The sequence below is a fragment of the Coturnix japonica genome, chromosome 14 (genome assembly GCF_054131305.1).
Source record: "Coturnix japonica strain WE chromosome 14, WE-NBRP24, whole genome shotgun sequence".
Lineage (NCBI taxonomy): Eukaryota > Metazoa > Chordata > Aves > Galliformes > Phasianidae > Coturnix > Coturnix japonica.
This window is the reverse complement of record NC_140676.1, coordinates 15,906,307-15,917,422: the sequence shown is the minus strand read 5'-3', so window position 1 is coordinate 15,917,422 and position 11,116 is coordinate 15,906,307. Positions and strand designations below refer to the sequence as shown.

The following is an 11,116-nucleotide window of genomic DNA, read 5'->3' as shown; positions in this document are numbered from 1 at the left end:
GGCGACGGCACTTCCGCCCGCATCCCTTCCGGCCCCGCCCCGGAAGCGGCTCGTACAGCGGGTGTCAAACGGCTTTATTGGCACCTTGGTGCAGGTTCACACACACACACACAGCACGGCACGGAGCGGCTCGGACGGGCGGGACGGGACGGGCCCACCAAGGGATGGGGGCAGCGCTGGGCCCGGCCCGTCCGACGCTGCGGCTCGTCCCGTCGCACGTCCACGCTCGCTGTCGCCCCGTCGTGCCGCACTCGCTTTATCAGTTCGTTAGTTGACAAATGATTGCAACAACCCGTCAATTAATGGATCGCCTACAGACGTGGGCTTTTGTTGGTTACTGTAGGGATTGCAATGACTCGGAGCCTCGGCCGTGCAGCTGCAGCCCATGGGCTGTGCTGTGCTGCAGGCAACGCCTGCACTGCTGGAGGGGAAGCAGAGCAAAAGCATCGGGCCGTGAGCATCTCTCCCAAGAAATAGTTCATATTCTCATACAGCCATGAAAATGTTTAATGACGTAACGTACATGTGCTTGTCCTATATCAGTAATTTGGAAGTACTACAAACGCTGCCATTTTAGACCGGAGGGAAAAAAAAACAAACAAAACTACTGTGATTCGCAAGGTCTGACATTTCCTATAACAGTATTAAACAACATAGTCAACCTCCTGGCTTTAAATGAAACAACACAACTCAAGTCTCGGCGCTCTGCATCCTGCAAAAGGTAAGAAATGCACTGAAGTGTGTGACCGAGCCCTGCTGAATGCTCCAGTGCAGCATTACACCTCCAGAGTAAAAAAGGGGAGAAGGGAGGGAGTGGCCCAAATACGCTTCATCCATGAAGAACAAATACAGCAAAGGCCCAGACTGCTCAGTCCAAGATGCCTAAGATGAGCGGAATGGTAAGGCTGCAACTTATACTTGACGTGTCAGTTGACAGATTATCCACTAACTTATCTAATAGCTAAAGTCTTCAGTACGGCTGTTATAGGGGCACTCATAGCTCGAGTCTCTGTGTTGGAAAACATTAAAAAGAGCTCTTTTGTTGGCATTGGTCCAGGTATACAACAGTCCTCGGTATTAACCGTCTTCTTTTGGAGGAGTGTACCAGCCTATGGAGAACAGAGAAATGCATTAGGCGCTGCCCTGGCTCCGCTCAGAGGAGCTTACCAGCTGCCTTCTGAATGGGTGGCAGAAATGTCAGCTGAGTAACTCTGGCTCCTGACAGCATTTGGTATGTTGAATCCTATCGGATCAAGTGTACGTGGCCTTTTCTGACCACCTCCAGATCTCCAATCTCAAGTCTCCCAGCCACTACGGTAAAAATTCCTCTTAGTTTTAGTACAGTGAGTAGAGACCCTACTTATGTTGTCCCAGAGAACTGGTAGCAGCAGTAGGTTAATAAAGATGCCTTTTCCAGCAGCAATAATTGCTGTGAATGTTTTGTGTACAGCTCCTGTTGCAGCAGCAAACGCTGTAGTCATGGCCAGCATGCAGCTAGAAGTCAACAGCCATGCTGGCTTTTGTTGCAAACTAAAAAAGCAAGAGACTCAGTTAATGGCAAGATCAACATGTCATGGAATTGGAAAGCATCTTAAAATCTTCCTCTTTGATCTTCTTCCCAACAGTCTGGATGTCATTATGTTTTAGAAGTGGGAAAACCGAGGTGCTCATCACACCAAAATAAGCTCACATGTATGTGACGTTCAGAGCAACATGAGTTGCCAAAGGACACTGTGTGTCTCTGAAGTCAGAACTGGGACTAATTCCCTCATCAGGAGGGCAGGGCACCAACTCCGCTGCCTGTTTCTGTACAGCATCTAACTCACTCAAACCATCTGAAGCCTCAGGTCATTTCTGGCCTCCTCATCCTGCCACAGCAAATGCAATTATACCTCAAGCATGTCAATATTTGCTATAAGCAGCCACAAGAAAATTAACGGGCTATAAACAGAAGAAAACAAAAAATTCATCTCCCATCCCCAGCCAGTGCACCTCACTTGGGCTGCTTCTGTTTTTTAAGAAGCAGACAGACAGACCAGCAACCACCTGCTTCAATGGTTACTATTTCTCAGCTCTTGCCACATGGAAACAAAGAGGCAGCCAGCCTTCCATCCAGCACTTCACTAACACATACACTCCAACAGCTACAGTAACAACAAAGCTACTAGGTCAACTAATTGAAAAGGAAGCTCAACTGCTTTTTGAAAAGCAACTAGAACATACAGAACACCCTTACTTCCAGGTAAGCTGGAGAAGTTGCAAAGATGGTCAGTCAAGTTACTTTAATTAGAAAGACTACAGGGCTTTGAGATGAGAAGCAGAAATACCATCTCCAGCCTTCCCAACTCAACCTAAGGCATTCCAGCACTTCTAATTTGATTGCTGCCAAATACCAAAATCCTAGAATGCTCTGCATACAAGAACAAAAATGCAAGGCATACATACCATTTTTCTCATGTATTTGTACTAGTGACTTATAGGACTGCTGTGCTCTTGCTAGGTTATATTGATTCTGAAAGGAAAAAAAATCCAAACAACTCTTGAATCAGCACTTAAAACACCAGCAAAGCGAGTCACAATTTCACTGACATATTTACATCTCTTCTGAAAGCAGCATTTAGAACTTCAGAACAAGTTGCAGTCTGTTAGCAACGCGCACACTTGAACTGAATTATGATTTAGATCAGTTCTGAAGGGCTCAAGTGCAGGAGTATATGCAAGGCAAACTATTTTCATTCTCTAAGGAAAGCTGGCAGGTACATAGTCCAGCAAAGGAGAATTTAATATCAGCATACACAAACCTGGCAGCGAGGCTATCTGTAGCCCTTCTCAGAGCCAGGATTCCCAAATCTTTCTGATTTCCAATTCTGAATTCACCCTTCCCTCCCCCAGGCGCATGTCTGATTAAATACCCTGCCCATCCAAAGCCTGCCCTCCTCAAACATTTATCTTCCTTTAAAATCATAGTTAACAGACAAGAAAATGATCACATGTACCAGACATGTGTAACTGAGGCAAATCAAAATGCACATATATTTGCAACGATGATTCTGTCACAAAGCATCTCCTACACAAGTCAGCAAAGCAATGGAAGAAGCCTAACAATGATCTGTGTAATTGATAGACGCAGTGCATTTACCTTATTGGCTCCAAACTGAACTCTGGCTTTTCCTTTGACTAAAGTGGCATTGATCTGCATGATGACTGATTCTATTGAATAGGCACTGCTCCAGCCCTGCAGGAGGAAGAAAATATATGACACATACTTGCTTCTCTTGCTCATTTTGCAAATCTGCTTTGGAATGCATGTTTTGTATGGAAATTATTCCACACAGGGAATCAAAGCTACTACCGTCAAGTGCCTTTCTACTGAAAAAGTGCACTCTTCACTGTTATTTGTGGCACTTCTGTAGTGAGAAGAAGAAGAGTTGGCATTCACCTGTTTAGTAAGAAGTTCCATGCATAATGCACCTCCACCTAGGACATATCTAGAAATAAACGTGAGAAGAAAATTATACTTGATATCAATTGGTAAGATATGAAACCATTCACAGCACTTCAAGTTCTCTCAGGCCAATTTGATTTTATTTTTCCACATACAGCTGAGACGCCCTTCAGCCAGTAATACACTATGGCAACTAGTTCACCATAGCTGAGGGAAGACAAATGAGTACAACGAGACAAACTGCTTTCCTTGGTCACATACGCATTGAAAATCAGTGCTGCAGCCATTCTGCATGATTGCCTTCATAGTAGCCAGACCATGGAAGATGCTGCTCTTTGTCACTACACTATGGATGTGCTGATGCAGTTAAAAATAAATAAATCCAAACCACTTCTGATAGAGATTATTGACACAATTTCAAACAATGCAAGTGCAACTATTAACTGAGACTTGGTTGCATATGAGTTAAAGCTAAGCTTCACTTGCTCTTCTCCCCTAAAACATATTTCAATTTCAATAACATTTCATCATGTCCTGTGCTTATAGAATTCAGCGGTCAGCACAGCACACCTGGCTGTAACAAAACCTGATTGAGGAGGTTGAATTTACCACTCCTAAAAGGTGGTTTCTGCTATGATCAGTGCATTTAAACAATATCCATTTATATGTAATTTGTAGGGAAATGAAAAAAAAAGATCAATTAAAACCAAATCAAAAGCAGCACCAGCTGTCAGAGACTGCACTGCAGGAGATACTGAACACAACATTGCAACCAAGGCTTAGAGAACTTGGAGGATAGAGCCAATTACATTTAATACTTTCAGATTAGCATTGGAAGAGTTTTTAGACATAAGTTTACAGTAATGCTACCAATACAGACAAGAAAGACCCCTTCAAAGCAACAACTGAAAACACTGCTCTGTGGAACAGCGAAAGATCAGTGTTTCAGAGATCAGAAGTTTCAGAGATCAGCTCTCAAATCTTATGGCTGATGGAGACTTCCAAAGCTGGACCCAACTTAAGCAATTCCAAGCTTAAAACTCAAATTAAGGAACAGCATCAAGCTGGAAAAAGCACTCAGCTGTTTGCCCACTGTTAGTTTATGCTACTCAAGAAGCATGTCTTATCACACTGAGCCTTTCACCAAACTCAAGGTCTATAGCAGCTTGTGGCTGATATTTTGGGAAAATATCTCCAAGTCCACCTGCTGGTCTCAAAACATTCCCTGCAGACCCAGATAACCAATCTCAAGTTCTAACATTTTACCACAAAGTAAGATTTCTAGAAAGCATCTCCAACTTACCCTCCTGTGAGCACAGGAGATACAACTCGCACAAAGGGAGGATCAAAAGGGAAGTTATCCTGAAATACATCAACAAAGAACAGGTTAAGAACTATCCTGTGACACTGTTTTCCTAACCAGGAGCTCTTTCTGTAGCCTCACACTGTGAATTAGATTTAAAGCAGTAATATTTTTCAGTTCAGTACAAACCACCTTCCCACAGCGCTGGCTCACAAACAGCCTTTGGAAAGTTTCAGTGCCACACTGAAAGCTACGTTTCTTTTTCCTCGTTACACGTTACACTTCCATCCTTATCCAGGTAACAGCTTAAGGGCACCTCAGTCAGTTTCTACAGCTGGCTACAAATTGAACCCCTGCATTTCTTCCCATAGATACATACCTTAAAAGAGAAGTTGAGTAAAATGTATTCTACGCCTTCTTTTTCTTTTAAGACCTGAAGATCACTATGCAGAGGGCTGTCAGGATCAACCCTATAAAAGAAGCAGGGTGAATCCTGGATTAAGTTAGTATTTTCATTACCTGTAATTAGAAATCACTTTTAGCTCCTTCATGTATTTATGAATTACAATTCCATCACTTTTTGCAAAATACTGGTGGCAAACACTTTGGGTGTTAATTCAGATACTACTGGGTTAATCCAGCCCCAAGCACTGCCACCCCAGAAGTTTTTAAGAGACTGGTCAAAAGAAGACTGTAAACAAGACAACAGATAATGTTAAAGGGACTACAAGAGTCCAATCCTCTACTACACACGAAGCCACAAACTTGAGAACCCATTTCAAAGTTACCTGAGCCCTGTGTCCCCGTCTCACAAATCAAAAACTACTTCAGAGAAAAATAAAACAATATTTCAGTGCTGAGCAACCCACCAGTTCCAGCCATAACCAGCATCAGGCCAGTTCAGAATTACTTGTTCTAGTAACAACATTCTGTCTGTAAAAGGGTTAATCTCTGAGATGTTCATACCCTCAACTGGTCTGCACACACAGGTCATTTGTTTACAGACACTTTTTGCTGGAATGAATGAACACAGTTCTTTATGCATCATGATGCAGCTGAACCGAAGGAATTCTTCCCACCTCTTCACCTTTTGCAGCCACCCAACCTACTTTGCACAGGCTTCTCCTTCCTGCAGGTTACCTCGTAGGATGATGGCAGATAATCCTGTTACTAGGACTGATTTCAGTATAATGCCTTTAGAATTAAGGTATTACACTTTGGATGTAGCAACACACAAGCTGTCATTTTCTTCTAAATTGGTTTGGAGATCATCCCCAGATGCAGTACAAACAAGTGAAAAGTAGTACATTAGAAAAAACAATCATGTTGTGAGTCATCATTATTCTATGCCTCAAGATTTCAGTCCTATGTGCCTGCTGAACTAATCCCACAACAGTTCTGTCCCCTCTTACGTCTTAAGGGAAACTAGAATTTGTATTTTCTTGAAACTAAAAACAAACAAGTTCACCCAGACAACACTTCCAGGCCACTAAATTCATCAACTGACGTTTCATATTTTGGAATAGCATTGGAGAGAAGGTGAAATAGTAGTAAAAGTGATGGTAACACACAGAGTTGGTTGTGCAAGGAGTGGCTGAGGCTGTTTTTTTATTGCATTTTTTAATTTGTTATCAGCTTAATTGCCATAGTTCAATATCTGTGTGCATTTCCATCTAGCCAACTTATAGCCATACACTATTTTATAGGTTCTGACTAGAGTTTCTCATTCAAAACCAGATTTTCTGCAGCAATTTTAGTAGATTCTTCAGAAAAATGAAAGAAATGTAACAACTTACTTTAGAAGCTTAACATGCCATTCATACAAGCTGTCATTTACCAGTTCCACTGAATATATCCCTGTAGAAATATGAGATAGAATTAGCTATGTACTACAATTGTTAAAAGGCAAAATGTAGTATAAGGTTATTCTTTGCTTTTAAATACAAATACTGCCATACACATCTTGTATCATCTTATCATCATCTCACATCTTGTCCTCAGTAGTAGAAGCACTACTGAGCAGCCCCAAGGGAAGATTTCTTTCATTTCTATATGGAAAAAAACAAAAACAAAAAAACAAAACAAAACAAAAAACCAAACCTACACCCCACTCAAGTAAAAATACTTCCCTGCCTCCTAAACCATTTCCCCCCAGTCCAGTTTCCTTTCAAACTTTACATCGCTGTAGAACTCCAGCTTGCTTAGTACCCAGTATATTTTAAACCTAGTACATGACCAATACACTTTTTAAAACACTTAACACACAGATCAAGCATGCAGCATTATATTTCACAGGTTCTCTTAACAGCAATTGGCAAATAGGGACAGCACCCCAGCTGGGGTAAGGAGTGGAAACCCAAGAAGATGACACTGAGCTGGATGAAGCACACTCCTAATAACACTCCCAACAGCTGAACAGAGCAGTCAGAAAACTTGAAAGACGCATCAAAAGAACAGCTGCCCTACTGCCACCCAGAACTCAGGCACTGGTCCTCCAGCTCTGCTGGTTACTCTGGGCTGTAACCACCCAGAAGGAATAACTTCTGCTGGTTGTAAAGAGCCGTACTGTACAGAAGTCAGCAGTTGCAAAATGGTTCTTTAGGTGCACAGTTCAGGACAGGTGTGAAGACGGTACTAAGAGAAAGATAAGCTACTTGGCCAACCTTTTAATCATCCAGCTTTGGAGCTGAGCAGTATTTATGTGTGCTCGTGAACAGCAACAGTGACACAGTTGCTCACTGCTTTGATACAGAAGATTTTAAACAGCAGTATCTATAGTTGAGTCTTGTTGTCATTATTTTGTTTTTAAACAGTCAAGATGTGTTACTTGCAACCAGCTCAGATACATTTTTCTTAGTTGAGGCAATAAGAGCTAAAAAAAAATTACTCAAGAACAATTAGTCTTACCTGATCAAAATCGATTTTTCAACTACCTTTTTTTCTTTAAAAACAAAAGCGAACTAACAACAGAAAAAAACCCCTTTAGATTCCTAGTGCTTTTCTACTGTCAATCCTTAAAGTACATAATGCCAGAGACACTGAAAAGAGCTCCATGCACCTTAAAAGCAACCTCTGATTTTCTGGCTTGTGCTGCAAAAAAAAGAAAATGCCATGATGCTTCCTCACAACAACCCCCAGAACCTGTAAGTTTCACAGTGATCCCCTTTAGATGTACATAGCAAAGAAGCTTAAATTATGGGAAAAATGACCACAAAAACAAGTACTCAGAATCAAGACCACATTACCTAATCATGTCCATTAAGATGGTGAGAGTCATCTCACAACAGAACACAGAACAAGGCCGGTAATAATAGGAGTTACGCTCTAAGGAAGAAGCTGACACTTAAATTCACTGAAGTCCTAAGTAAGGAATCCAGGTGTGTTTTACAACAAAGCATCATTTAGTGAAAACAATTAATAAATGGATTAAGTAGGATGGTGATCCTGCTTTGAAACACCATCAGTTTTATAGTGTCAACCTCCATTTCAGTTGGATGTTTCCAGTTTGTTCAGGGAAACAAATATTCTTATCAGGCACTTATTTATACAGGGAGATTTGAAGAGCAGGAGGAGTTGCACAACTCCAGGCAAACAAGACAGTTCCTTGACTCGGGACATAGTGCAGTTACAAGACATCCTTACTTGGTTCTGTTCAGACTGAGGTGGCTATTGAACTGACCTACAGGAACACAACCTGATTGAAAGGCATGTAAGTTCTGCTTACTGTACAATAACATGCAGATAATTCAATATGCAGTTTCTTTTGCTGAGCTAGTTTAGACAGAGCCCTCATACGGAGCAAAGAGAACAGTCAACCACCTACCTAAAAGCTAATCAATGCTACTTATCCAAACAAACTAAAAAGACTAACTTTTCTCTTCATTTGTATCCTTATTCCAAAGAACACACAGATCTCAGGATCTGATGAGCACCATTACAAAATAACAGAACTAACAGGAGTATAATGAAGATTAAATATAGTGTAATAACTAAGCTTTTTGATATTGAACACAAATTCCTACTCCTCAAGATATACTGTGGGAGTGTCACCCATTGGGACATGCTCAGTTTTTGCCCTTTACACCTGCAGAGCTGAATTTCAGGTAGTTCTGAAAACTCAACAGCTCCCACAGTAGACATCTCACGATGTTCCTTGTTGCCATCTCATCCTCAGAGTACTCCCACAGTTACAATTCTGTTGTTAATTGTGCTATGAAGGTTTGCATGACAAAAAATAAGAACATATTAAAGGATATACATCCTGACTTCCTTTTACTTCATAAACACATTGTTTTAGGCAATATCTATAATGCATCCATGTATTTTTTCTATCTATAAATACACACATACAATTACAGAACAGAAAAAGATTAATAGGAAGTATTTGCAAGGAGAAATCTTTCAAAGTGTGCTTTAAGAATCTGAAGTGTTTTACCTGTTTTATAACTCTGTGATCTATATATATCCCTGAGTTCCTTCATAAGTCGATCTGAAGCCTGAACCGACCCAGAGACTGCACCCTGAAACAAACAAAAGAAACTACATATAAGCAAAAAATAACATTGACAAACAGCTTTATTTGCATAAGACGTTGCATTACTTCAATGCTAGTAACAACACATTGATTTCTTCACTTGTATTTGATTTTTAGAAGCTCCCAACAATGTAAAGAAGCTGTCAAACCCAACCCCCTATTAGGTTTTCAAGTTGCCTGTTTTTCCTGGCTCTCAGATCCACACAATTCTCTGCTGCTGCTTAGACTTCAGGCACTTCCACTGGAATACAGACTAACACAGACGTGTTATAAAGATCAGCTCTGTCTCTATATAAAGTCCTGACTGAGTGATTTCTTTACTCCAAGCATTAAAAGAAATAGTTCCTAGCATTTCCTTTCAGATACAATGAACATCCACAACCAAATTACTTTTGGACAGAAGTGTTAGAGTTATTTGTGGGAGAATCTGAACCTGCTAGAACCATTGGTGTTACATCTGAAATGTCATCCCTGTTTGCCTGGAATCAACAGCAATATGTATGCCTGACTTGTAGGATCAAATTATTTCTTAGTAAAGATTAATCATCAATTACTCTTAATAGTAAAGCCAGTTACTTGGTACTAAAGCCTCCACACACTCCTTTGTTTTTGCTGCTCAGTAACATCATATAACGTGGTCAGGTTCAGACTGTAATCTGTAGACTGTTCTTTCAGGCTATTCAACTTCATATTACACTCCATTTAATTATACTGACTGCTTAATTCCACTAGTTTTTCTTAACGGGTAAGCACAAAGAACGTGTTTTGTAATTAGACATGCAAATAAATTCAACTTCACAAAACCTACATGAAGTCAAGGCTCAAGAGAAGCCATTTCTCAGTTTGCTGAAGGCTCTGCATACACTGTAGAATCAGACAGAGAAGGAAGGGATTACTCTTCCTTTAACAGGAAGTGAATACAGTTCTATGATAAAACAGTGGATGTTCATATACAGGTTATTATTCACAACTACAGCCTCAGTGGACACAGTTACAGTCTGCTATCCCACAAAGCGAATTAAGACTGTTTATACACATTCTTTGCTGAAAAATGAAGAATTACAGTTAAAGAGGTAATACAATGCAGCATTAACCACCACTCTCCGTAAAATTTCTGCGCTCTTTCAAACTTGTATTGTGATATAGTCATGCATGACACTGTCATGAGCATGTCCAGGTCAAAGGAGGGCAACTTCATACAGAACTGACAGGATCTGGGCTTTTTCAGTGCAGAGCTGAGCAGTACCTTTGCCTCACCTGCTATCTTACTTTCTGAAAGAAGGGATTTGCTTTAGCCCTGCAAAGAATAACAGCCCCTAAATATAAATAATGTAAAAGAAATTTAGATTGTCAAACACAGCCACTGGAATATTAGTCATCTCTCAGCATTTTTATTTCCATCAAATTAGGCTACTGAATTTCCGTATGTAATGCTGGCAGCTCATGTAACCACATGAAACATACGCATCTTCTGTGCTGTCGTGATTTACGAAGCAAAACATAGCACACCCACACACTCCTGAACTTCCATTGTAACTGCTGATAAACAGAACTGGCATTCAAAAAGAAGCTGAGTGGTCTCAGTAGACTGTTTATAACTGCCATGACCCTTTTTCCTAGCAGTTTATTTCCACTATGCTGCCCATTGCTTATACAGCAATATTAAAGACAATCTTGACCCTCTCAAGAGCCCATAGACCGCAGATCAGTAATTTGTGCCCAAGACAAGGAAGCCTAACAAGCTTAACTGAAGAAGTTTAGTGTAAGAACTTAATTTACATCCTCTGAACTGTTCTTGGAGGACACAGAAGAGGAAGCACAGGGAAATGTTACA

General features: G+C 40.7%; 1 protein-coding gene across 3 annotated transcripts in view; it reads right to left on the bottom strand.

The window, feature by feature from the left end:
* Positions 1-489: 489 nt before the first annotated feature.
* UBE2Q2 (ubiquitin conjugating enzyme E2 Q2) overlaps positions 490-11,116 on the bottom strand; it is a 37,170-nt gene continuing 26,543 nt past the window's right edge. For all 3 annotated transcript variants that reach the window (XM_085515868.1, XM_085515867.1, XM_015872468.3), the window contains 8 exons: positions 9,184-9,268; positions 6,545-6,605; positions 5,128-5,218; positions 4,749-4,807; positions 3,440-3,488; positions 3,140-3,235; positions 2,446-2,512; positions 490-1,109 (listed from right to left, as the gene is read on the bottom strand). In XM_085515868.1, coding sequence (XP_085371994.1) covers positions 1,078-1,109; positions 2,446-2,512; positions 3,140-3,235; positions 3,440-3,488; positions 4,749-4,807; positions 5,128-5,218; positions 6,545-6,605; positions 9,184-9,268 — 540 coding nt within the window. In that variant the 3' untranslated portion in view covers positions 490-1,077. The remainder of the gene's footprint in view (positions 1,110-2,445; positions 2,513-3,139; positions 3,236-3,439; positions 3,489-4,748; positions 4,808-5,127; positions 5,219-6,544; positions 6,606-9,183; positions 9,269-11,116) is intronic.